At 54.7% G+C, this 26,798-nt stretch overlaps 1 protein-coding gene across 2 annotated transcripts in view; it reads right to left on the bottom strand.

Annotated features, from left to right (window-relative positions):
• Positions 1–26,798, bottom strand: part of KIF17 (kinesin family member 17) — a 39,062-nt gene that overhangs the window by 1,960 nt on the left and 10,304 nt on the right. Inside the window, exons 4-13 of one of the 2 annotated variants that reach the window (XM_053921236.1) lie at positions 26,510–26,699; positions 24,347–24,799; positions 18,073–18,182; positions 15,306–15,453; positions 13,321–13,835; positions 12,231–12,311; positions 10,989–11,176; positions 6,160–6,391; positions 2,769–3,027; positions 1,617–1,684 (exon numbers count right to left, since the gene is read on the bottom strand). In XM_053921236.1, the coding sequence (XP_053777211.1) occupies positions 1,617–1,684; positions 2,769–3,027; positions 6,160–6,391; positions 10,989–11,176; positions 12,231–12,311; positions 13,321–13,835; positions 15,306–15,453; positions 18,073–18,182; positions 24,347–24,799; positions 26,510–26,699 (2,244 nt within the window). The remainder of the gene's footprint in view (positions 1–1,616; positions 1,685–2,768; positions 3,028–6,159; positions 6,392–10,988; positions 11,177–12,230; positions 12,312–13,320; positions 13,836–15,305; positions 15,454–18,072; positions 18,183–24,346; positions 24,800–26,509; positions 26,700–26,798) is intronic. The other variant, XM_045190972.2, reaches the window with a different exon arrangement.

The following is a 26,798-nucleotide window of genomic DNA, read 5'->3' on the forward strand; positions in this document are numbered from 1 at the left end:
CCAGCCAAACCTCCAGCCCATGCCCTTTCCCTGGGACTGGGAAGTGCCTCTTTCTTCCTGCAAAATTCAAAACAGGGCATCCTTCTGGCTCCATTAGGGGCAAGGACAACGCGACACGCCCAAACCCACCCTGACATATTCACAGGATAGGCGATACTGTTCTCAGCCCGTGGGCACATGTATGATCATTGGAACTGGTGTCTCCGGCTTTTACTGCCCAGAACTGTTCTTTTCCACCACTGTCACAGACTGGCCTTCTTCACCCCAAATCTCTTCCTTCAGGGAACTATCCTTTTCCCACTCGACACTGTCCTGGTGGGGTGATCATTTACAGTGCCCTAATACCAGCCCCTCACCCACCTGCTCGCCTACTCCCTGGTTACACAGCCGAACATGTGACCCAGCCTACATCTAGATGTGTCACAGAACTACATCTTCTGGACACAGTCATTGGTCCAAGAGTAGGCCCATGACCCGGACAGAACAGATGAGAATCTGCCCACAAGTGGTTTAGGATGCTCTAAGAGCCCCTTCCTGTTGGATCACTTTGCCAGCAGTCATCTTTCCTTTCTCACGTGGAGAAAGCCTGCCTGAGTCCGGAGCTAGAATATTAGGGGAAGCAGAACCCTGACTGTGTGAGCCCCTAGATCCAGCCATGCCTGAAACTGGTATAAATTCCCTACTTTGCTTATGGTTGTTTGCTTTGGGTAACTATCACCGGAAACTGTGGTCCCAGGTTAAAAATGTTTTTTTCAGGGACAACTTTCCTTTTTTTTTTTTTTTTTTTTTAACCAAGTCAAGCTATCAAAAGCAGCCAATCCAAGCTTTAGACCGGCCTGGGACATTCCCTGCAGCCATCCTGAGCCCCGCCAGAGACGCCAGGCTGGAATCCATTAACCTGTGTGTGGCCTTGCCAGCAAAGGCGTATTCTGAGTGGGTTTTCCGAAATATCTGTAATGATTCCAGGCAGAGGTCAGCAAACTGCCGTCCATGGGCCAGATCTGCCCCACAGACCGTCTTCGTAAAGTATGACTGGAGCCCAGCCACGTCCATTCATTTACGTATCACGTGTGGCCGTCTGGTGCTCCAGCGGCAGAGTGGAGGAGTTTGACAGGGACGTGTGGCCCACAAGGCCCGAAATGGTACTGCCTGGTCCTTCACGGAAAAGGTTGCTGACCTCTGCTTTAAGGACATATATTCCTGTTGTAACACAAAATGTGGGGATATGAAAGTGAAGGGACATCAGAACCCCAGTTACTGTGTATGGAACCTTGAGGGGCCCTTTTGGTCCGGGGATGCCGGCTGGGCCCAGGGCACAGAGTGTACTGCCGGGCCTCTGGGGTTAAAGCTGAAGCTTCTGCCCTTCACCAGCTCACCTGACCCATCTACTTCCTCTCTGGTCTTTGTGACCGTAAGGGGCTTTGAATGAAGGCCAGAGGCGGTTGGGGGTCTAGGTGCCGATGGAGTTATACAGAAAGAACACAGGCTCGGCCCCTTGCTATAATCCTTAGGGCGGGTGCAAGAACAAGTCCAGTTCCCCATAGTAATGCTGACCCACTGCGCCTTGGGGCCCAGCCCTGCCAGTCCCCCTGTACCCCCTATCCCGGAGGCCTTACCAGGCCAGGTTCACCGTTGTCTGCTGCAGAGGTTCTGTGGACTGGTTTGTTCTGTGGGCCTGTTGGAACTGTTAGGAGACAACAAAAGCTGAAGTCACTGCTGCCCGGTTCGAGGGCCAGAGGAGCAAGGTGGGCTGCAGTGCTCTCTCCAGATGGGGTGGGGGTCAGGCCTGGTCAGGCCCAGAGCCAAAGCGGGGACACTTCCCAGCCTGAGCAAAGACGGCTTTGGGGAACACAACAGGAGCTTCCAGGCAAGCCAGCAGGTTGGTGGGGGCAGGAGGAAGGCTGCTGCTACCCGGAGTTCCAGTGGGGATGGGGGCAGTAGCCATAAACATCAGAGACGTGGGACCCGGACCAACACTCTGACCAGGGGAAGAACTGGTGGGGGCCTTGGGGGACGTAGCCGCCTACTGCCCTCTGAATGGGCAGAGCCCGCGAGGTGGCTGCACAAAGAGCCATTGTAAGGCTGACCTTACTCTGAGACTCAGTAGAGGTGGAGGGGCTTTCAAGATCCCTTTATCCAGCCCTTTCCTTGTGAAGATCGGAGGACCAAGGCCCAGAGAGGCACAGTGACCATCATAAGGTCACACAGGAGGAGGTCAGTGGCAAAAGCAGAAGTTGACCAGGCCTGAACTGACCAGCTCGTCCCATCCCTGGCCCGGCACCTCACTGCCACGATGCTGACTGGGGGTGAGGCACTTACACTCCCTGCGGTTCCATTGCCTCACAGGTGAAACAGGTGTGACGGCCCCGTCCTTCACAGGACAGTTATAGGGGGAAATGACAGCGATGGTCATGGTAGTGATTAAATGTTCCAGGCACATGAGACGTGCCAGGCACGGCTCTAGGGGCTTTACGTGCATTAACAGCCAGCAATCTTTAGTGAGGTGCTGTTATTAATGCCCGTTTCACAGATGAGGGCACTGAGTCCCCCAGAGGTCACACAGGGAGTGGTGGGGCCACAATGCCCACCCACATCTGCCCGACTCAGAACACGCCGCTCTCTCAGGTCCCCATGATTTGGAATCTCGGGCTCACGTGTCCCCCTCACCCACAGCCAGCAGGGCGAGGCCCACAGCTCCCTGTCAGTCTGCAAAGTGGCCAAGTGTGAAGGAGGCGAGGGAGGGCCGAGGGCACAACCGGGCTCCTGACCTACTGGGAGGCTGGTTTTCACGACGACGGGCTCGGGGATCTTCCAGAAGCCGTTGTCCTCATCCCAGCAGGCCTCACGCTTGATCTTGTCCAGGTTGCTGTAGTTGCAGTCCCGGCGGATCAGGGGCTGCACCTGCTCCAGCAGCTGCTGGAGCAGCAGGAAGTCGCGTTCCTGCCGGCGGATGGTGGCCAAGTAATCGATCTTCTCGAGCTCAAACTCCGACTGCAGATCTTTGATCTCCACCTCTGCTGCCCGAAGCTGAAAGCACAGCATGACCAGCCGTGAGCAGGAAACACACCGAGACATTTCACCATCCATCCACCCTCCCTCCCATCCACTGACTGCCCATCTGCTTGCTGATCCACTCATTCATCCACTCTTATCTCCACATCTACCCATCCTTCCTCTAGTCGTTTGCCTCCCCCAGCACTCCATCCTTCCATCCACCCCTTCACCCACCCACCTCGCCACCTAGCACTTAAACGAGCACCTACTGTGTCCACGGCCCTGCAGACAGCAGGAAAAGAAGCTCATCACCAACCCCCACTGCCAGCCCTTGGTCACTGCCCCGCACTCACACGTTTTACTCAGGAGCCTGTCAGCAGGCTCCACACATCGCAACAGTCACCACGGTGCTCAAAGGTCTCACAGAACTGTATACACTCTCTTCCTAAGGGGGGCCACAGGCAAAAACTCTCAGACTCAGCCATCCCTGCCTTCCCAGGGCCGAAACGCTGTCATGATGTGACGGCCATTGGGCCAGAGTCAGACCCACCTTGATCTGTCCATAGTCTCTGGGTCCTTCTCACCTCCTGCCCGGTCTGCCACACTGGCCCTCCTCCCCCTCCCAAGCACAAGTGACTCGCAACTGCAACCGTAACCATGCTGTCCCCGAGCCCTAAGACTCACTGGTGCACAGCCCACTTCCTCACAAACCAGGTAAAGTAGGAGGTTTTAAATTTGTGAGAATGAAAATCACATGTAACTCGTCCCAGCCAGTGTGGCTCAGTGGTTTGGGGCCTCATCCCATAAACCAGAGAGTCACGGGTTCAATTCCTAGTCAGGGCACATGCCTGGATGCGGGTTCTGTCCCAGCAGGGTACATACGAGAGGCAGCCAATCTGTGTTTCTCTCCCTCTCTCCCTTCCCCTCCGTCTGAAAATCAATAAGCATGTCCTCGGATGAGGATAAAAAAGTCTCATGTAAGCAACTGAGAACAGAGGCCACCTGGTAGGACTTAGGGAGCCATCAGGGAGGGGCAGATCCACGAGGGCTTCAACTCAGTGAGGAAGGCTCCATTTCTCAAGTGGGTAGTAGACAGACGGTGTTCGTGGTAATAATCTTTATACATTTTTACACATCTGGATCATTTTCAAGGATTTTTACGACAGCTTCACTGAGATGTAATTCACGTCTTACATTCACCTATTTAGAGGGTGCGGTTCAGTGGGTTTTAGAATATTCAGACATGTGCAACTATTATCCCAATTCTAGAGCCTTTCAACACCCCAAAGAGAACCCATACTTATTCATCATTCCCCGTTTCTCCCCAATCCCCGCCCTAGGCAACCACCGCCCCCCTCTCCGTCTGCGGATTCTGGACACTTCACGTAAGTGGAATCGGACACTATGTGGCCTTTTGTGTATGGCTTCTTCCACTTCACATAGGCCCATCCCGTGACACCATGTATCAGCACTTCGTCCCTTTTACTGCCAACACCCCCCACTGGGTGAACAGGCCCCCTTTTCACATTCACAGCTGCTTTCACTTGGGGCTGCGATGGATAACGCGGCTGTGGACATCAGAGCACACGCTTCTGTGTGGACGCATTTTCGTCTCCCGGAGTGTCACTGCTGGCTCGTGTGGAGACATCACATTCCACCCATGGAGGCCCTGCCGGACGCGTTCCCACAGCGACTGCTCCAGGTCACGTTCCACCAGCAGAGCCCGGGGGCTGTTTCTCCACGTGCCCCCAGCGTTTGTCATTGACTGTATTTGTTACAGCCGTCCTGGGGCGTGTGAGATGCTATCTCACTGGGTTTGCCATTCTAAAAGGTGATGTTGTTTCAAGCGGTCACTGGCTATTTGTGTGTCTTCCTTGGAGAAACCCGCTCAGGTACTTTGCCCATGTTTAAACCGGATTATGTATCTTTTTATTCTAGATTCTCAATTCCATTCCATGGTCTGCGTGTCTGTCTGTACACCAGTACCACCACGGTGACCACTCTAACTTCGTGTAAGTTTTGACATTGGGAAGTATGAATCCTCCAACTTAGTTCTTTTCAAGATTGTTTTGCCTATTGTGAGCCCCTGGAATTTCCCTAGGAACTTTAGGATCACCTCATCAGTTTCCGCGAAGAAGCCAGCTGGGACTTTGCTATTGACCGCCTTGAATCTGTAGGTGAATTTGAAGATGGTGGGAAATGGGGCATTAACTGAACTCAGGAGAGAATTTTTTTAAAAAACTTAAATATATAAACCAAATTATGAGATATCCAAGGAAGAAAGAATTTGACTGAAAACATAACAAGGGATACTAAGAAATGCATGAAAATAGCCAAGAAAATATGAAACTAAAGAGGTTTAAAGAGGGAAAGAGCCTCACATTCAGGCTTTGGCATGATCTCCGGCTGCCAGGGTTGCACGGGGGGCGAGGGGGAAGCCAGCAGGTGGCCAAGGGGGGCAGTGTGAGGCCCAGACCAGGTGGGGGATGCTTGAAGGAGGTATCAGTGACTGCCTCAGAAGCGGAGTCTCACTCTCTCTGCTCCTGCATCACTCCCCACGCTCAGCCAGCTGCCGCTTTTGCTCCCGGAATCACTGACCTCGTTCCCAGCCCTGACCCCCGTCTGGGCCCAGATGCTCTACGTTCAGTTCAGGTCATCATGTGGCCTGCTTGCACTCTCTCATCGTTCAGGTCCCACCTGAGAAGTCACCACCTCCCTGACAGCTCCCCTGTCCCCCCATCTAAGGGGTCTCCGGAACATCTGGGGTTCTGTTAATGCTCAGTTCCACCATCTGGGTGCTGGTTTCATGGTGCATTCACTTTGTGGAAATGAGTGAAGTTGTACATTTGTGATCTGGGCATCTATACGTCAACAAAAGTGGAAAAGCAAGCTGCCTCCCCTCCCTGGTATCTCTTGATAGTGCTATCACCTGGACACTCCTTTGCCTGTTTCTCTGTTATGTTATTTCTTACACACACACACTCCCACTAGAAAGCAAGCTCCAGGACGGCAGAGACACATCTGTCACAGTGACTGCTTCCACACCAATGCACGGCACACAGTAGGCATGTAACAGGTGCTTGTGTAAAGAATGCACGAATGCCCACCTGGCGCCGTGGGGAGGGGCAGGCAGGTGGGAGCGGGAGCCTAAATCCAGGGCCTCACCTTCCTCTGCACCTTCTCCAGCAGCTTGCTCTTGGCCCTGACTTCCTCCTGGATGGAGTCGTACACGTTGAGCAGCACCCAGTCCCCGCTGTCCTCGTCCGAGTTCTGCAGGGCCGCCACCAGCTGCTTTCTGCGCTCGTCTGCGTAGCGTTTCCGTCGCTTGTGCTTCTCCTTCAGGTCCTTGTTCTTGGCCTGCTCCCCACCGACCACCTGCTGCTCCAGCAGCTGCAGACTGGCGGCAGGGAGGGGAAGGCCGACAGGGCAACATCTGCCGGTTACTGAGCACCTGCCGCCAGCATGGCCACATGGAACCCTTCCAACGCCCGACTTCACAGGGGCGTAAACTGGGGCTCAGGGAGGCGACACCGCTGGTTCAGGTCAGAACCAAGGTTCCTACCAGATTCTCTAACTCAGCCATGGTGGGGGCGGTGCCCAACAGGAAGGGCGAGAATCTCCCTGCGGACCCTGAGCTAACCCACCCACCTCCTGCCTGCCAGTGCTGATGGGCAACCGCAGACCAGCTCCCAGCCATCCTCCCAGGCAACTTGCACAATTAGAATAAACCCTGGCTGTGAAAATGTTCCACACAGTCAGTGCACTCGAGGGCATTACGCTAAGACAGAGAAAGACGAATACCCTGCTCTCCACTCTCATATGTGGAATCTAAAAAGCAAAACCAACCAACCAACCAAGCTCACAGACACACGGAACAGATCAGGGGTTGCCAGAGGTTGGGTGTGCGGAGTTGGTGAAATGGCTGAAAGTGGTCAAAAGGCACCAACTTCCAGCTGCAAGTCGTGGGGATGTGCTGTACAGCATACAGAGTGTAGTTAGAAATGCTGCATTGCGTCCCGCCGGGCAGCTCTGCTGGCTGGAGCACTGTCCCGACACACCAAGGCTGTGGGTTTGGTCCTTGCTCAGGGCACATACGAGACACAACGAATGAGTGCATCAGTGACTGGAACAACGAATCAATGTTTCTCTCTCTCTCCCTTCTCTCTCTCTCTAAAAAAACCAAAAAAAACTATATTCCATATTTGAAAGTTGTTAAGAAAATAAATTTTAAAAGTCCTCATCACAAGAAGAAAATTTTTTTGTAACTATATACAACAATGGCTGTTGACTAGACTTACGGTGGTGATTGTTTCATAAATATGGAATCATTACGTTACACCTGAACTCAGGCTGTATGGCCATTACACCTCAATTTTTAAATTACATTCAGTGCTTGATGTTTAATCAGGCAGGGACATGTATAATACATTTTTTAAAAATATATCTGAAATATTAAAAAATATTTAGAATTTTTCCCTTTATAGGTACAAGTTTTAAATAGCCACCCAGGACTTCCAGTCAACATGGAGGCATAGGTAAAACAATGTGCCTCCTGGTACAATTACAGATAAAATTACAACTAGACCTCAAAACAAATAACACCCAGAACTGTCAAAAAATTGAGTGTATGGAAGTCCAACAACCAAGAATTTAAAGAAGCCACGTTCATCCAGATGGGCTGGAGGGGCAGAGACAGGCAGAGAGGCAAGGAGACACAGTGTGGCACAGAGAGGCAGCAGCAGCTGGAGAAGAGGTGGTCCCACATTCACGGGTGGTGGATAAAAATCAGGAGGGATACCTTGGAAGCCATTTATCCCAGCACCAGGCCAGACTGTATTGCCCAGGTTTCCAGTGCCAGGAAGATAAATCCCCATAAATTCTGGCTATAAAAACCAGTGGGGGTTGGGGCTGCGGAAGAAACTGCCAGATATTCAGAAGACTCTGCTTAAAGGGTCTGCACTTAGAACTTATGCAGACCCTCCCCCTCTGGGATTCAGCAGCAGGGTAACAGCTGGGAGGGCACCAGTCACATGTGGGGAGTCAGTGAGGTCACTGGAAACGGGGCAAGTGCCAGGCAACCTTCAGCAGCCAGACAGCAGCACTGTCCCCTCTCTGAGCCCTCCCCTACACCCATGGAGCCACAAAGCAGTGAAGTGGGTTGCCCCGCCTTATGCTATTACCTGAGGCCCGCCCCACACAATTTACAGGTGCCTTTTCTACAATAGGCCACGCTACTAAGACAGGGAGTCAAACCAGCTCTACCTAATACACAGAAACAAACACAAGGAGGCTGCCAAATTGAGGAGACAAAGAAATATGGCCCAAATGAAAGGACAGAACAAAACCCCAGAAAAACTAAACAAAGCAGAGATAACCAACCTATCACATGAAGAGCTCAAAACACTGGTGATCAGGATGCCCAAAGAACTCCCTGAGTACGGCGACAACATAAAGGAAGAAATGAAGGCTACACTAAATGAAATGAAGAAAAATCTACAGGGAACCAACAGTGAAGGGGAGGAAGTCAGGATTCAAATCAATGATTTGGAACAGAAGAAAGAAAAAACAATTCAAAAAACCAAGGATACTAAGGAGACTCTGGGAGAACTTCAAATGTAACATCATCCAAATCATAGGGATTCCAGAAGGAGAAGAGGAAGGGCAAAAAATTGAAAACTTATTTGAAAAAATAATGAAAGAAAACATCCCTAATTTGGCGAAGGAAATAGACATACAACTCCAGGAAGCACAAAGAGTCTCAAACAAGTTGGACCTAAAGAGGACCACACCGAGAAACATCATAATTAAAATGCCAAAGCTCAAAGATAAAGAGAGAATCTTAAAAGCAGCAAAAGAAAAGCAGACAGTTACCTACAAAGGAGTTCCCATAAGACTGTCAGCTGATTCCTCAAAAGAAACCTTGCAGGCAAGAAGGGACTGGCAAGAAGTATTCAAAGTGATGAAAAGCAAGGACCTACATCCAAGATCACTCTCTCCAGCAAAGCTATCATTTAGAATGGAAGGACAGATAAAGTGCTTCCCAGACAAGGTAAAGTTAAAGGAGTTCATCATCACTAAACCATCATTACATGAAATGTTAAAGGGACTTATTTAAGAAAAAGAAGATAAAAAATATGAACAGTTAAAATGGCAACAAATTCACAACTATGAACAACTGAATCTAAAACACAAAGCAAGCAAACAATCAGAACAGGAACAGAATCATAGAAATGGAGATCACATGGAGGGTTATCAGCAGGGAGGGGGTGGGGGGACACTGGGGGTAAAATGTGCAGGGATGAAGAAGCATAAATGGTAGGCACAAAACAGACAGGGGGAGGTTAAGTATAGTATGAGAAATGCAGAAGCAAAAGAACTCATATGCACGACCCATGGACATGAACTAAAGGGGAGGGATTGCTGGAGGGAAGGGGGGTACTGGGCACAGGGCAGCCAAGGGGGAATATTGGGACAACTGTAATAGCATAATCAATAAAATATATTAAAAGTAAATAAATAACCTCCCAGAAAGGCTTCTGTGGAACTCCTCACTGTCCAGTGAAGCACCACGAACGTGTTTTAGACGCTGCCTCGTTCCCCAGGGACATGGGCTTATAACTGAAGCAGGACGGGGACTCACTACAGGGGATGGGCCTGCTCCAGGGAAAGAAGGGAACCGGGTGAACCCAGCAGCGGAGCTTGGACTCGGCTTCAAGCTCCATGCTAAGCTGAGTGGAAGCCAGGGACGAAGGGAGCCCTGTCCAAGTCACTGCTCTGCTTAAAATCAGTCCTTGTAGGGTCCCATCAGGACAAAGCCCCAGCCCCAGGGGGCACACAGGCCCTCTGGGTTCCTCTCCCTCTGCGCCCCACCACTCCTCACTCACTCTAGCTTTAACTTGCCACTCGTCATTCTACGAACAGCCCGGCTGTTTCCTCCCCCGTGCCCTGTGCCGCCCTGGCTGTGCCCTGCATCTCAAATGCCACCCCTGAGGCCTCTGTCATGCAAACCTTATTCAGGTGTCCCCTCTTCTGGGCAGCCTTCCCTGACCACACTCCAGACCTCAGCATGACAATTGCCACCACGTATGCCTAACCCCGAGTCCCCACCTCTGCAGCCACTGTTGCCTTTGACCCTCACCACAAGCTTCGCGAGCTGGAACTTGCACTATCGTTGTGGATGAGAAGCTAAGGTACAGAGGTTTGACGTCGGCCCCCGTGGAAGAACTAGGTAGTGGTGGAGGCAGCCGGGAACCCGGGCAGCCGAATGCACAGCCCCATCACTGGGAACTGCTGCAGACCCCGGCCCTGTGTACCTGCCTCCCCCTGGCCATGAGCCCCTTGAAGGACAAGATGGCATCTCCCTCGTCCTTGCGTCCTGGTGCCCAGGACATGGTAGTTGCTCAGTTAATGTATGAGCTACGGGCTGTGGACTGGGGGAGGCTGGACCCCTGGCCGTGGGGCTGACTTGACTCTCATTTACAGAAGCGAGAACCAAGACTCAGAAATGTTCATTAACTTGCATGAGGCTGCACAGCCAGTGAGGAAAGCCCAGCTCCCAAGGTGGCCCCAGAGGGTGTTTGGAGGTGGCTTGTCCCCAGTGGGAGCAAGTTTTCCATCAGGGGCGGCACTGGAGGCTTGGCTGGGACCTGAGGAAGGTCTGTTGTCACCCTGCCCTGGGATTTCTGAAACCTAAAGGCCAGGCCCTGCGAAAGGGAGGTGGGCAACAGTCCTTGACCTTTTCCCAGAGCAGGCACCTGATGGGATGTGGTGGCCCCTGGGCAGCTTCCAGAGCAGGGCCCTGCCCGCCCAGCTGACTCCAGCATCTTCCAGCCCCACTGTTCCCAGAGAGAGGGGCAGGGCACGCCAGGAGGGAGAGCCAGGTGAGGCCTCGGTGGGGGGTCGGGAAGAATCAATGGGCACCCCCACTTCTGGGGCATAGCCCCTTCCCAGCATGCCACCGAGGGGACCCGCCAGCCCCAAGGTGCAGCACCTACCGGGCGAGCACCTGCTGCTGGTCCACGATGGGCGTCAGGTCGCTGGTCAGCACCGCCACCTCCACACCCACACTGTCCCTTCTCAAGCTTGTCCCGGCCGGAAGGGGCTGCGCCTCAGCCTCGGTCTCCACACCAGGACCTGCGGCCAACACCACCTCTTTGGCAACTTCTGGGCCCAGGTCAACCTCCTGAGCACAAAGAGAAACCCAGATGGGCGTGGGGAGGCCAGCCCCTGATGTAAGCTCACGGTGGCCTCAATCCCACTTGGGGACATTACAGCCCTCACATCTGGAGGCTCACCTGTGGCTCAGGGACACCAGTTATACAAAAATGTACCAATCAAGTTCCAACTGCCACCATGTCCACCACCACCCTCCAGCAGTCTCCCGGTTTCCTCTCCAACCCTCACCGCACCGTCCAGGCCTCAGGAGGCAGCCTGGGCCACTTAAGTACAAAATGACCACGCCCTTTCCTGATTACAGCCCTTCACGGTTCCCACTGCATGTGCAGTAAAGTCCAGTTTCTCCCACGGCCCGCTGCACCCCCGGGCCTGCTCCCTCATCCCCCTGCCAACACCTGTCCACCCTGCTGCTTCTGGGGCCTCATTTTCCATTGCCGAGAAAGTCAAGACCTTTCCAAGCCACAGGACTTGGGCACTGGCTCCTCCCCTGGCCCCTCCCTGCCCCGGCCACCCCATCTGCCACCTGCTAAGAACTCTGAAGCGTGCCCGCTCCTACCCAGTGATCGGGTCCAGAGGTGGGCAGGCAGGTTTCTCTCTCCAAAAACGTAAGTAGATTTAAAGCCTTCCTCTCGTTCCCCATGGCCTGTTGCGCTCTCTTAAGCAGAAAAGGGTGGGGTCTAAGAGCAGCCATGTTCCAAATGCCCCCCTTGCCCTCGGTGGGGTCCCTGAAGTGACCCAGGGCCCCCAGCCACTGCCTGCGGCCCCCGCCCCCGCACACACCAGCCTGTATGCTTTAGACAAGGGTGCCAAGGCAGCGGGAAGTTTGAAAACCACTGCAGAACAATGGCCTCTTATTGAGATCAATAGTAAGAGGTACAACAGCTCCTCTGGTTCGTTTACTGCTTTGCCATGGGCCATCTCTGAGGAGCTGAGGGAGGGCTGTCCCTGTTACGGATAAGGAAACTGAGGCCTGGAAAGGGAGGAGTGAGTGGGTTGCCACAAGAAGGACCGGGCCCCTGGAAGCCCCCCATCACACAGAGGGCCAGCCCAGGGGTACTCACAGTCCCAGGCAGGAGGTTGCCCTCTGCCTCAACTTCACACCTGAGGTCACTGGGCTCCAGGACATCTGTGAGGGAGGGGCACTTGCAGGAGAACGGGGTGGGGGGTGGGAGGGAGAAAGAGGGACTGTTGGGCCAGAATCAGCCTCTGCTCCCCCGCGCCAACCTCCTATTCAGCTCCCCAACCCCACCACCTCCTCCTGCCTGTCACTGTGGAGAGAGGGGCGGGAAGGACGGTGATGAAATGAAGGGAGAGAAGAGGGAAGAGAGGGAACAGGTGAGTGGAGAGACAGGGCATGTTCTGAGCACCTGCATCGCCTCATGTGAAGCGCACATCAGCCCCATTTTACAGATGAGGAAACCGAGGCCCAGGAAGTGACTGCCCACAGTCACATGACTGAGGGAGGGGCGCAGCTGGGACCTGAACCCAGCTCTGTCTGACTCAAAGGCCTGTGCTCTACACAGCCCCCCACACACCGCCCCACCACACCACCCCTCACCATACACACTACACTCCACACCACACAAACACACCACGGAAAGGAAGGGCAAGAAAAGCAAAGGGAAGAAAGGAACAAAGGAAAGAAAAAAGGGAACAAGATTTTCAATATAAAAAGAGAGTTGAAAGGTGAGAAGACAGACACAGGGCAGGTGGAGGAGGAGCAGCAGGGCGGGATGCTCGGGTGGCCCCTGAACGGTGGCTGGGTCCCCGCAGCCCCCGAGGCTGGCTCACTGCTCTGAGCCTGCGGGAGCATGAGGGCTGACCACGGCCTCCTCCAGCTCCCTGAGGCCAGGAAGGTGAATGTAACCATGGCAACTCAGCAAACTCCCCTACAGGTGACCCTCCGTCAGCAGGACAGGTGGGCACCTGGCAGAGCCTTGGATCTCCATCCCAATTGTCCTACTGATTCACAGAGTAAGACACAAAGCTTCTCTCCCAGCCCCCTGAACAGCGGCACCCTGAGCCAGCTACTGGCCATGGCCACCAGTCGGAACTGGCACCACAGAGGTGAGACACCTGTGCACACCCAGTGCCCCCCGTGCTCCCAGCTGAGTTCTGTCTGCTCCATTTCTGCCTGGCATCCTCCATGACATCAGCTACCTGCACGGGGACCTTGGCTGCGTCCGCTCGGGCCACAGTGGAGGAAAGCAGGGCCAGCTTGGCTTCCACCTCGGCAAATGGGTCGTGCAGGCCTGGCAGCAGCTTCAGGGGCATCAGCTGGGGCTCCTCTTCCTGCAGGAAGGGTTCCTCCCCCAGGAAGTATGTGCCCTTGGCTTCCACCTCAGGCATGGAGGACAGCTCCAGGTTGGAGGGCTCCTGGAGCCCAGGCAAGGCGTCGGACATGGAGGTCTCTCCCAGTGTGGATGACTCATCAGACGCCAGAGAAATCTCAGACCTGGAGGCCTCCGCCCTGGGCAGGTCGTCCACCTGGGGAGGAAGCCCAGTCTTGGAGCCGCCCTCGCTGGGGGGCGTGCTGGCTACGGGGCAGACCTCAGGTTTCACAGCTGCCTCATACTGGAAAATGAGCGAGGACTCAGACAGGCTGGCAAACTCGGCCCTGGACATGACTTCGGCCTTGTAGAGGACTTCTGCCTTCAGGACAGCCTCTGCAGATGGAGAGCCTCCTTCAGCTCTTTGAAGGTTAGAATGCGGGGAACCTTCCCTGGAAGCTGGTCCCGAACCCACCGTTTCCAAGAAACTACCTGAAGAGTCAGAGCCTCCCAACCCCCCAGACATTGGTTCCCGTCTCTGCCTCTCTCCCCTCTCCCCCATCGGAACTCAAACCCTGTCTCCTTCCAGCTCCCCCAGGAGGCCCCCCTGACCAGCCCCATGATCTCTCTGCTCTCTGACCCTCAGAGCTGTTACGCGCGGGGCTCTCCACCCTGCCTTGGGGCTGCTTCTAACCAGAAATCCTGTGGGTCTCACTGCCTCCAAGGCTGAGAAGCAGATTTCGCCCCCAAGACCCCAGGGGGTGCCCATTACAGTGCCCAGCTCACGGCTCTCGTCCACAGGACGGAAATGCTAGACCCGCAGGAGTTAAATGAACACAGCAGATGGAAGTTGGAGGGGACAAATCAAATCACCCAGAGGACTAATATGCCAACCGGACTGGAGGGAACGCTCTGAAGGACAGAAAATGCTAGAACCTGCCCCTCCCCTCCTCCTCTGGGTCTACACTGAGTGGCACCTCCCTGCCAGCCTGGCGGGACTGTGACCACACAGACGCCCTTGGTGCTCCCAGCTCACGGCGTCGGACCACCCCCTCTACATCCCATCCCCGTTTGCCGCGTGTGTCCTGGGCTCCCCTGAGATGTTCCGGATGCTCCCCAGCTCAGTGGCCTGCCCCTCCCCTCCAAGCCTCCGTGTGCCCGCTTGCAACACGGGGCTTCCGTAAGTCCCATCTCCCTAAGGAGCCCAGCGGAAGCACCTACCCAGCCCCAGGCACACGGCAGTGCCCAGCAAATGCTACTGATCATGTGCCCAACAGAGTCCTCATTACCAAACGGATTTTACAGTGTTTGCGTGAGTACTAGGAAGTCTGCGCTGCCTGGTAGCCCCGGTGTTTGAACAATAGTGATGAGGTAGAAGATTCTAGAATGTCAAAAGACGACAAATACTTCCAGGAAGAGTAAAGTTCTTACTAAAGATTGAATACTTCTGAGGCGATGTGGTAACAGATGGACTCAAAAGTGAGAGGCAGCTGTAGAAAATGCAGAAGCTCTGGAAAGGGACTTGCCCGTGAAACCCAGGGAATACGTTACAACTCTGGGTTGGCCGAGGCAGCACCATGCGGTGCTGTCGGCGAGATCACTGGCTCTGGGTTCAAATTCTGGCTCCACTTTACCTGCTGTGTGACCTGGGCCAAGTCACTTACCCTCTCTGTGCCTCACTTGCATCATTCATGAGATGAGAGTGACTGTGGCACCTACCTCGCTGGGCTGCTGTGAGGAGTAAATCGGACTGATCCTGGTGTGTACACAGTGCTCTATACGTGTCGGTCAGTAACGTGAGGAGGGAAGCAGGCTGCCCGCCTCCCCGACAGCCCGACAGCCTGACAGCCCGGGCCGGGTGCCCACCTGTCTCCTTGCGCAGGCTCTCCTCCAGCGTGGACAGCTTCACGTCGTAGGAGTTGCGCATGGCGGTGATATCCTCCTCCAGCCGGGCCCGGGACTCCTGCTCTGCCTCGTAGTCGGCCCGTAGCTGGGCCAGGCGCTCCTCGTACTCCTGGGGGGGGGCGGGGGGGGGGGGGAGTAAACGGGGCAGTATTTTATCACCATTTCAAAACACAGCTTTCAGTATTTGTTGTTGTTGTTGTTGTTGTTATTCAAGCAATCCAGAAAATACAAATAAGCCAAAACAACAGAATTAAAATCACCTACCCAAACCTGGGATAGGAACAGCTGGTGAAGGCCCTCCTTTTCTCTGTGCATTTTTAAGTATTGACATTGTAATACACGTATTCGTGTGTTTGCATATTTTTCCACCCAGCAAAATATCACGATCACCTTCCCTCACTGAAAAATACGTTTTAACCAAATGGTCCTCACCCCCAGCCTTGCACTCACCCCATCCACGTTTCCTGCCTCACCCTTCACAGAGACACTGAAGCGGACACGCACCTCCTCACCTTCCCAGCGCCACACCGTCTCATCCACCTGCAGGCTCACCTGCCCAAAGCTCAGCATCCTCTCTTGTGACAGCGAATGAAGTGTCTGAGGCTGGGCCACCCACTTGTGGCCTTTGCTCTTTCGGTGCCCACCCCCCTCCAACACCAGGGACTTCTCCCTCGGCGCTGGGCCATCATTCCCAGCAGGTTACAAGACCTGCTCTATTACTTCCAGTATTAGAAGCAACGAAACTCTTCCTCAGCCCCTCGTGCACCTCCAGCTGCAGTGCCTAGTGGGTGCTCAGAATACGCTGGCTGATGATTGGATGGGGCTGGATTGCAAACCCCAACAATGAGACCCCCTCTTACAGCAGCAGGGGAGCTGCTATTATACCCACCCTGGAGACGAGAAAGAGGCTTGGAGAGCTTCAACAACCTGCCGGAGGGCACAGAGCCCGTAAGAACTGGCCTTGCAGAATGTAAAAGCTGGGTGGATCCTAGGAATCTTCTAGTTCAAATCCTGCCCCACACAGCTGGGAGACTGAAGCCCACAGTCACCCCCCCACCCCAGCTCATGGCTGAGTCCACTCCTGGCCCGGCACCCTTTCCACTACACACAGGGGCCACCTCCCTTCTCCCGAGCATCCTGACTGGCTCTGGAATGGGAGAGAGAGAGGACAGACACCCTCAACTCTTCCTCGGAGTGTGGCTCAAAGAATAAACTCGAGGGTCAGAAAACACACTGGGTGGCGGCCTGAGGGAGCAGTGTTCTGCTGCAGCGCCCACTGGGCTGCCCCACCGGGAGGATGCAGGCTACCCTCCGGTTCCCAGAGCCCCAGAAAGACCCTCCAGCCCACACAGCGTCTCTTCTCCCTGGTGACCACAAGGGGGCGGTGCCTGTCCACCCAAGGAGTCCTTGGGGGAGGAAGCTTCCTTCCCCGCTGCCGGCCAACCCTTCCCACCCCTACTGCTTTGTGACCAACAGCCACCTGTTGCTCTGTAATTCCCAAACCCACTCAGAACCCCTAAAGTTTTATTTCTCTCATTCCGTGGGCATGGGCTCAGCCATCCCCAAAGGCCCCCACCTCACCCTGCCCAGGAGCTTCCAGCAGGGAAAAGGCAGACTGAGCAGCTGAGCTCCCAGAACCTTCATGGGGCCCAGGACAGGGTCCACCGCCGCCCTGCACAGTAACCACCTCTGCCTGTCATGGGCAGTACGTGGGGACACGTAGGTCCAGTTCTCTCAGCCCTCTAACCCACAGGACTGAGGCCCCCAGGCCTTACCTGGTCTGCCCCCCAGAGGCTGGGCCCCAGGCCCCCACAGCCTGACCAGGGCTCCCGGGGGCCTCAGGGCTGGTCCCACCTGAGGTCATAGTTGAGTGGCAAAGGCCTGGCAGCAGACAGGCCCTAGTCCCTGCAGAGCTGTCCCTGCTGCCATTAGGTTCTCCACCAAGGAAAAGCCAGGGCCCTAAAGGGACTGTTGGAACTCAACCCCCACCACACACGCAGGTTTCAGAATGTGGCCTTTAAAAGGCAGGAACCTCTGGAAACCAACAGATCCTGGGGTCGGGGACCAGGAGTTAGGAGGCTCTGCCTCATCCGGCTGCACTAAGTGCCCTTCTGGGGATCAGCTCCGCACCTGTGAATCAGGGAGCTGCCTGCCCTGCTGGTTCCCAAGGATCCTGGGGGCCCACGTGTGGGAGGAGGACACAGGCGACAGCTTCGCCTGGGAGGCCAACAGGCCACTCATCTGCTGGTCAAATGGGCACCAAGGGGCTCCACACTGCCCACCCCAGCTGCCCTGCTCTCAGCCCAGGCTCCTGGGCACCTGCTGAGGAAACTGACTCCTTACACTCTGACCTCTTTACCTGTGCACAGGCCATTTCTACTACCAGGAATGCCTTCTCCGCTTCCACCCATCGACCGCCACCCCTTCCTGCAGTGCTGAGGAGTGACGGTGTGCCTGCAGACACCCCTGCAACCCCTCCTGCTTTCTCACTGACCTGGGATGCATTGGACTCTGGAGTCAGGGACCCGAGTTCCAGTCCCAGCCCTGACTTCCCTCAGCTGTATGACCTTGGGCAAATCATGGCACCTCACTGAGCCTCAGTTCCCGGAGCTCCAAGAGGGAGTACCAACCCCAAGGCGATGGTGGGGGCAGGATGCCATCGTTCTGGAGATCGTCTCCTGCTGGGCCCCGTTGGCCCACCCATTCTCCCGCCTGCTCTGGGTCTCACCTCCCGGATCAGCTGCTTCTCAGCCTCCGTGTCGTGCTCCATCACAGGCGGGGGCAATGGCTTCTCCTCGAGCTTGACAGGATGCCGGAGCACCTGACTGGACAGCAGGGCTGGGAGGAAAAAGGAAATGAGGGGCTGTGGCCGAGGGGACACTGTTTTCAGGAGCTAGGCAGCAATCCATAAAGATAACCACGTGCTCATTCAAAAACACTGCAAAGTATTGAACTTATTTAAAGTACATCTCTAGGTAAAGAGCTAATTTATCCAGTCATTGAAGAACTATTTTGGGGGGCTTCCAGTCAAGATGGAGGCATAGGTAGACACGCTTTGCCTCCTCACCCAACCACAGAGAGAATTACAAATAACACCCAGAACAATCAGAAAATTGAACTGTATGGAAGCCTGACAACCAAGGATTTAAAGAAGCCACATTCATCCAGACAGGCTGGAGGGGCCAGAGACAGGCAAGAGGCGAGGAGACGCAGCGTGGTGCAGAGATGGCAGCAGGGACAGAAAGGGCAGTCCAACATTTACGTGTGGTGGGTAAAAATTGGGAAGGATACCTTGGGAGACAGCAATCCCAGCCCCAGCCCAGACTGCACAGCCCAGGGTTCCAGCACCAGGAAGATAAATCCCCATAAATTCTGGCTGTAAAAACCAGTAGGGATTGGGGCTGCAGCAGAAACTGCCAGATATGCAGGAGACTCTGCTTAAAGGGCCCACACACTTTTAGGAGCGTATGCACACCCACCCACTCGAGGATTCAGCACCAGGACAACAGCTGGAAGGGCACCCGTCACACACAGGGAGTAGGTGAAGTGGCTGGAAACAGGGCAAGTGCCGGGCAAACCTTCAGAAGTCAGGCAGCAGTACCGCCCCCTCTCCAATCCCTCCCCTCACACAGAGCCACAAAGTGGTGAAGCGGTTGCCCTGCCCTGGTAATTACCTGAGGCCCACCCCACGCAATTTACAGGTGCCTTTTCTACAACAGGCCACGCTACTAAGACAGGGAGTCAAACCAGCTCTACCTAACACACAGAAACAAACACAGGGAGGCTGCCAAATTGAGGAGACAAAGTAATATGGTCCAAATGAAAGGACAGAACAAAACCCCAGAAAAAGAACTAAACAAAACAGAGATAACTAACCTATCAGATGAAGAGCTCAAAACACTCATATCAGGATGCTCAAAGAACTCCCTGAGTACGGCAATGGCATAAAAAAGACCCAGGAAGAAATGAAGGCTACATTAAGTGAAATAAAGAAAAATATACAGGAACCAACAGTGGAGGGGAGGAAGCCGGGGTTCAAATCAATGATTTGGAACAGAAAGAAGAAAAAACAATTCAATCAGAACAGCAAGAAGAAAAAACAATCTAAAAAACAAGGATACTAAAAGGAGCCTCTGGGAGAACTTCAAATGTAACATCATCCAAATCCCAGGGATATGCCAGGAGGAGAAGAGGAAGAGCAAAAAACTGAAAACTTATTTGAAAAAACAATGAAAGAAAACTTTCATAATTTGCAAAGGAAATAGACATACAACTCCAGGAAGCACAGACAGTCCAAAAAAGTTGGACCCAAAGAGGACTACGCTGAGACACATCATAATTAAAATGCCAAAGTTTAAAGATAAAGAGAGAATCTTAAAAGCAGTAAGAAAAAAGAAGGGAACTACCTACAAAGGAGTTCCCATAAGACCGTCAGCTGACTCCTCAAAAGAAACTTTGCAGGCAAGAAGGGACTGGCAAGAAATATTCAAAGTGATGAAAAGCAAGGACCTACATCCAAGATCACTCTCTCCAGCAAAGCTATCATTTAGAATGGAAGGACAGATAAAGTGCTTCCCAGACAAGGTAAAGTTAAAGGAGTTCATCACCACCAAGCCATCATTACATGAAATGTTAAAGGGACTTATTTAAGAAAAAGATCAAAACTATGAACATTAAAATGGCAACAAATTCACAACTATCAACAACTGAATCTAAAATCACAAACTAAGCAAACAATCAGAACAGGAACAGAATCAAAGGTATAAGGATCATTTGGAGGGTTATCGGCTGGGAGGGGGAAGAGGGAGAATGGGGGAAAAGGTGCAGGGATGAAGAAGTATAATTGGTAGGTACAGAATAGAGAGGGAGGTTAAGAATAGTATAGGAAATGGAGAAGCCAAAGAACTTATATGCACGACCCATGGACATGAACTAAGGGAGGGATTGCTGGAGGGAAGGGGGGTACCAGGTGGAGTGGGGCTAAGGGGGAAAATTGGGACAACTGTAATAGCATAACGAATAAAATATACTAAAAAAAATAAAGGAAATATTTCTTGAGTACTACAGGTTCTAGGCCCTGGAAATGCTGCACTGAACAAAACAGACAAAGCCCCGCCCCCACAAGCTGAGTTTTCAGTTGGGGTAGAAAGGCACACAAAATAAACAAGCAAACGCGTGACATGTTTACAAGATGATAAGTTCTTTTCTTTTTGTTTTAGATTTTACTTATTTTTAGAGGGAAGGGAAGGGAGGGAGAAAGAAACGGAGAGAAACCAATGTGTGGTTGCCTCTCATGCGCCCCCTTTTGGGGACCTGGCCTGCAAACCAGGCATGTGCCCTAGACTGGGAATCAAACCAGCAACTCTTTGGTTCGCAGTCCTGTGCTCAACCCACTGAGCTACACCAGCCAGGGCACAAGGTGATAAGTTCTAAGGAGAGACAGAAAGCAGGGAGGATGCTCAGGAGTAAGAACCAGGAGGAAGGGCTGCAATTTAAATAGTGGGCAAAGGGGTAACCTTGCAGACGAGGTCAGAAGAAAGGGGTGATGTGAGGAATTGAGGGACGGGGTGAGGAGGGCAGAGGTCCTGGGGACAGAGAGAGGGGAGCAGCAAGGGCAGAGGTCCTGAGTAGGCAGGGGCCTGGACTGTCCCAGGAGCAGCCGGGAGGCCAACGTAGCCGGAGCAGAGAGAGTGAGGGAGGGTCTGGGCGAAGAGGAGGTGGCAGAGGGAATGGGGCCAGATCATGGGGACCTTGAAGTCCGTGCGGAGAGCCTTGGCTTTGACTTTGGGTTGAAACGGGCCATTGGAGGGTGGCACAGGCAGTGAAAAGGCTTGCATTTGAACAGAATCTCCCTGGCTGCCGTGTGGAGGACGGACTGAGCAGGGAAGGGGCAGACCCAGGAGACCTGGTGCAGCCTCGCAGTAATGCAGGTGAGAGATGACGGTGACTCAGGTCAGGGGACAGCAGTGGCAGGTCCTGGACACGTTTTAAAGGTAGAGACAATAGGAATGGGTATGGATTTGAGCTTTCGAGAAGCCAAGGTGACCCCAGGGGGTCTGGCTTGAACCCTGGGAAGGAGAGACTGCCCTCAGCTGGGTGGGGACAGCTGTGGGCAGCAGATTTAAGGAAGGTCAAGAGCTCAGTGTTGGACAAGTGAAGTTTAAAATGATTATTAGACAGCTGGGTATCAAGTCTGGAACTCAGAGGACACGCTGAGTCAGTCGCTTCTGTAAACTTTCTGTATTCTATGACGCTTTGCCATCTATCTGGTGGACTTGCTGGCCAGGCAGAGGCTGCCCCTCCCCAGGGCCAGGGAGTTCCTAGAGAGCAAAGAACTTGCCGGTGAGCCCACCTTTCGTATTAAAAAAGCAATCGGTCTCGAGTCCACACCCCCAACAACCTTGTTGATCTAACTCTCATACACCAAACCAGTACTTCCCCTGCCCTAAATGCCCCAGAGCTAGGTGCCAGGCAAGCAGGGACAGCCCCTGTACCCCTGACCTTCCAGAATGATTCAGACTAGCCAGTCCTGTGCATCTCTCCTGTCCTGCCTTGCCTTCCCCACAGAGACCACAGGGCGGGCTCTGGCCCAGGCTCCCCTTTCCTCCTGTCTCCCTCCCACCCACACTGGTGCACCCCCACAGGGCGTGCGTGCCTCTCCTTTCTAGGGTGACTGTGACATTAAACTTCTCTTTCAGTGTCACCGACCTCTCCATGTCACCATTCAGCCACCTTTATAGATGAAGACCTGGACACAAATCACACGGCCCAGCTGGATGCCCGCAGGTCACAGCCATGCACGTGGACATGGTGTTCAAAGCCAGGAGACCCGAGAATGCACATTCAGGGTGAGGGAGGAGGGGTAGAGGGTCCCCCCAGGATAACGCTGTCTTAGGTTAGGGAGCGGGAGGCCTCCTGGGAGGGGACAGAGAGGTGGGGGGAGGACCAGGAGAGTGTCCAGGATGCAAGGGTTTCAAGGAGAAGGGAGGGACTCGGCTGAGTGCACAGATGCTGAGGACAAGGTGACCCCTGCCTGACGACAACTCACTGGATTTAACCACCAGGACGAGGTCACCCGTGACAAGGGCGGGCTCAGTGGGACAGGGGCGCACAGCCTGCCTGGACTAGGGGCCAGAGAGTGAAAGCTGAGAAACAGGGACCAGTGGAAACAGACCATCTTTCACGTTCTGCTCCATGGGGAAGAGAGAAATGTGCCAGTAACCAGAGAGGGCACAGGGTGGGGGAGGGGCGGGGGTGCCACACTGATGGTAGGTACCCCGTGGCGGAAACACAGGGGCTTTGAGTCAGACGCCTGGTTTCAGGTCCGACTACACAGTGCAAGCGTCACGTGCCGGCTGATGAGCCTTGCTCGTGTGTGAGCCCACACACACGTCTCAGGTGTCAACCCTCCCATCTGCCTCCCAACAAGGCAGCCGCTGCTGTCATTGCCTCCACATTACAGGTGAGGAAACTGAGGCGCAGAGGGGCTAAGCTGCTGGCCCGAGGAGCCAGGGTACAAATCGGCTATGACAGCTCAGCTCTCAGCCCTCTGCCTGGCCTGCACCGGTCATTTCAGCCCCTACGCCACAGGCTGCCGTGTCTGGGGGGCCACTGGCAGGGCTGCCCCAACTCCTTCCTGGTACCTCTCGCCATTCCTCCATCTAGCTTCTCCTTACCAACCTTGGGGGTGATGAGGGTCTCGGGGGGGAAGCACGGAAAGAGGAGGAAGGCAGACTGCTAAAGTGGAATCCCAATGCAGTGTTCAAGGCCGTTGCCACTCCTGCCCCTGCCAACCCCTCCCCAGCCATCTCCCACCACTCTACTCAGCTGAAGTACCAGTATTTGTGGTTCCCCAAACACACCTTATTGTCTTGTGCATCTCTGCACACACTGGCCACTCTCATCCTGTCTAACAGGGAGACTTGTCATCCCCAAGACTCTGCTCAATTACCCCGTCCCCCATAATGGCATGCTGGTATGTCCCGCCCCCCCCACCGTCAGGAGACAAGGTGCCCATGAGGGAAAGCATAGATCTGAATCATCGCTGTGTCCCCAGTACTCAGGACAGGTCCACGCACAGAGGGATACTCAGTGGACTTGGATGGATGGATGGATGGATGGATGGATTGGTGGGTGGATGGGTGGGGATGTAGATGGATGATGGATGGATGGGTGAGTGGATGGATGGATGGATGGATGGATGGGTGGATGGGTGGATGGGTGGATGGATGGGTGGGTAGATGGATGGATGGATGGGTGGGTAGGTGGGTGGATGGGTGGATGCGTGGATGGGTGGATGGGTGGATGGATGGGTGGGTGGGTAGGTGGGTGGATGGGTGGATGGATGGGTGGGTGGGTGGATGGATGGATGGGTGGGTAGGTGGATGGATGGATGGATGGGTGGGTGGATGGGTGGATAGGTGGATGGGTGGGTGAGTGGGTGGGGAGCTGGATGAATGGAGAGATGGACTCAGGCTCTTTTGTGCTCCCTTCTCCAAAGCTTTCTCAAATAAGAAAGAACTGTGGAGTCCCTTCCGTCGCAAGAAGCTTGCAGACCTATGCTCTAGGTACGGATTTCTACCGATTAGCTGACAGCCAAACACCTCGGTGTGAGCGCTGCCATCACAAGCTGCCTGTTCAGGAGTGGGGGTGGGACGTAGGGGAGTGAGTCACCCAGCAGCTAAGCAGCACAGCATTTCGATGCTGCCACGGAGACGGCAGGCAGACTAGAGGATGACAAGTGTGCAGCCCAGAGACAGGGAGCAGGTGACAGAGCCCCACCCCCCAGCAGATGGGACAAGATGGACAGGATGGCCACTTCCGGGGGCATCAGTGGGCAGATGCCATCTAGGCTGTCACCAACCAGGGCCCCCCTCACTGTTCCAAAGCTACGCTCCCATGAAGTGAAAGGACACGGCGCAGCGTCTCTACGTCTCCCAGACCCAGCTGGAGGCCAGCCAGCCGAGGGGCCCTTCCTGCCACCTCCTCCCGAGCACTCCCACCTGACAGGGTGCTGGGGCCCATCTGCTGCGCCAGAATCGCCTTGAGCCTCTTGATCTCCTCCTGGTACTCGCGCAGCAGCGCGTCCTTGGGGTCCTCATTGATGTGCGGCTTGTTCTTGATGTTCTTGGCTCGGTTGGCGTAGCGCAGCGTGCTGAGGGACTCGTCGTAGTTGTTGTCAGCAGGCGACAGGCAGGCCACCATCAGCGTCTTGGTGTTGCCGCCCAGGGAGTCCTGCAGCAGCCGTGTCAGCTTCGAGTCACGGTAGGGGATGTGCTTACAGCGCCCGTCCACCAGGGCCGAGATGACGTTGCCCAGCGCTGATAGCGACAGGTTGATCTTGGTGGCCTCCTTGAGCCGCTCCCCCGTGGCACCAGTCTTGGACTGCCGCTCACTGCCCGCCAGGTCCACCAGGCTCAGCTTGCCTGCCCGGAGGTGGTCCTTGCCCCGCTCGTCTGCAGACAGACCAGGTGGAGGGCTGAGGGCCTTTTGGCGGCCCCCATAGTAAGTAGGACAGGGAGTGTCACCCTCGGCTCCCCACCCACCAAGGGTCTCATTTCTCCCCTGAGGGGGGGTGCTCCTACTGAGCCCATCTTACAGATCTGGAAACTGAGGCTCAGCAAGGCCCACAGGCCCCACAGCTATTAACTTGCCTCAGCCCCCAGGCTGTCTGACCCCAGGAAGCAGAGGCAGGCAGGTCTGCAGCATTCTCTAAGAGCAGCAGACTTCTACAGCTGCTGCAGGGCTCCTGCAGATTTCTTGTGAGGCCAAAGGTGGGGGTGGGGGTGTGTGACTGAGTCACCATAATGCAACATTGGCTTTGGACACCCCCATCCCAGTCCTGCCTCCTCCTTGCGGTGTGACCTTGGCAGAGACAGGCACCTCTCTGATCCTCAATTCTCCCATCACCCCCCAACTGGGACCAACGAGAGCTCCCGGGTGGGGCTGGCTGCTAGCAGGAGCAGAGTGAACTGACAGCATGTTTTCGCAGGGTCTGCACAGGCCTGGCACGGAGCAGGCCTTCCTCCCCCCTGAGAACGAGCCCCGTTCTGCAGAGACTGGAGGCTGTGCTCCGGAACAGGCCCCCAGCGCCGAGGGTGACAGGAGCCGGGCACCCTCTGCTTGGTGGCAGGGACTCGGCGCACAGATTTTGGAAACACAGACCCACAGGGGTTCAAGCTTGCTTCCACCCCTCAGCACTGGAAAACCTGGGGAAATACTGTGACTCCACTTGACTCTGAGCCTCTGCCTCTCTCCGTGAAGTGGGAACCAAGCCCCGCCCTGGGGGTTGTACATATGGAAGAGCTCAGGGTTGTGCCTGGCACATAGCGAGAGCTCGCTAAACGGGAGCTCATTGCTCTTAATACTATTAATCATTCTTTTTTGGTTTTTGGTCTCTAGACGACACCATACACGGTTCCGAATGGGAGGAGATGGGGGCAGGGGTAGGGGCTTCCTCCTCAGCTCCCTGCTGGCTGAAACCAGATTTGGCCTAGTTTTGCCCATGAGCACAGGAACCTGAAGCGAAGCAATAAAAGATCTGGCTGGTACCCAGGACAGGCTTGGACACGGAAGGGGCTTGATTCTTTGGGCTATTACCAAAAAAAAAAGAAGAAGAAAGGAGAAGGAGAAGAGGAAGAAAAAGAAGAGGAGGAGGAGGAAGGAGAGACCTGGAACTGCCCTTCTGGAAAGCTCTTTGCAGAATGTGAAGGCACCTTTGGCAGGTCTGTGCCCTCTGCTCCAGGGAGCCAAATCCGAGGAAACGACTCTACATGCAGAAAAGGGTTGGAATGGCAAGGTGTTTGCCATGGGGTTCTTGACACTGGAAAACGAATCGACTGTGACATCTGGCAGAGGACGGGTCAGGAAAGGGCCCTGAGTGACGCGCTGTCCTGCAGCCCCCACCCACGTTCGTGTGCGCTGCACGCACAGAAAATGCACGGTGCAGTGAGTGCTCGGTGGTGGCTGCCAGCATCGCTGCTGTTGCTGTTGGGCTGTTCATCCCAGAAATGGGTCCTAGCATGGGGTGAGGGGGGGGGCCTCTCATGCTTCCTCCAGGCTCAGATGGGCCCCTGAGGTTCTGGGAGGTGAACCACCTTGGCTACCAGCAGCAGGAACCCGGCTCAGATCGCCCAGCCCCCTCCGCCCTGTCCGGCCCCACATACCCACAGCATAGATCTCGATGTTGATGGTGAAGATGGAGTGGGAGCGCGAGGAGTCCTTGTTCATCAGCGTGTAGCCGACTGAGCGGTTCTTCCAGCCCATCTCCATGATGCGCTCACACTGGGCCACACTGTGCACCGTGTGCATGGACAGCCCCTTCACGTACACCCCCTTCTCCGGGTGCTCCTTCAGCTGCGGGCAGGACGCATGGGTCAGGGGTCAGGGGCTAGAGATCCCGGAGGGAAGGGCCCCCATTCAGACCACCTTTGCCCTCCTGCAGCCCCGATTAGC

This window comes from Desmodus rotundus, chromosome 3, assembly GCF_022682495.2.
Source record: "Desmodus rotundus isolate HL8 chromosome 3, HLdesRot8A.1, whole genome shotgun sequence".
Taxonomy (NCBI): domain Eukaryota; kingdom Metazoa; phylum Chordata; class Mammalia; order Chiroptera; family Phyllostomidae; genus Desmodus; species Desmodus rotundus.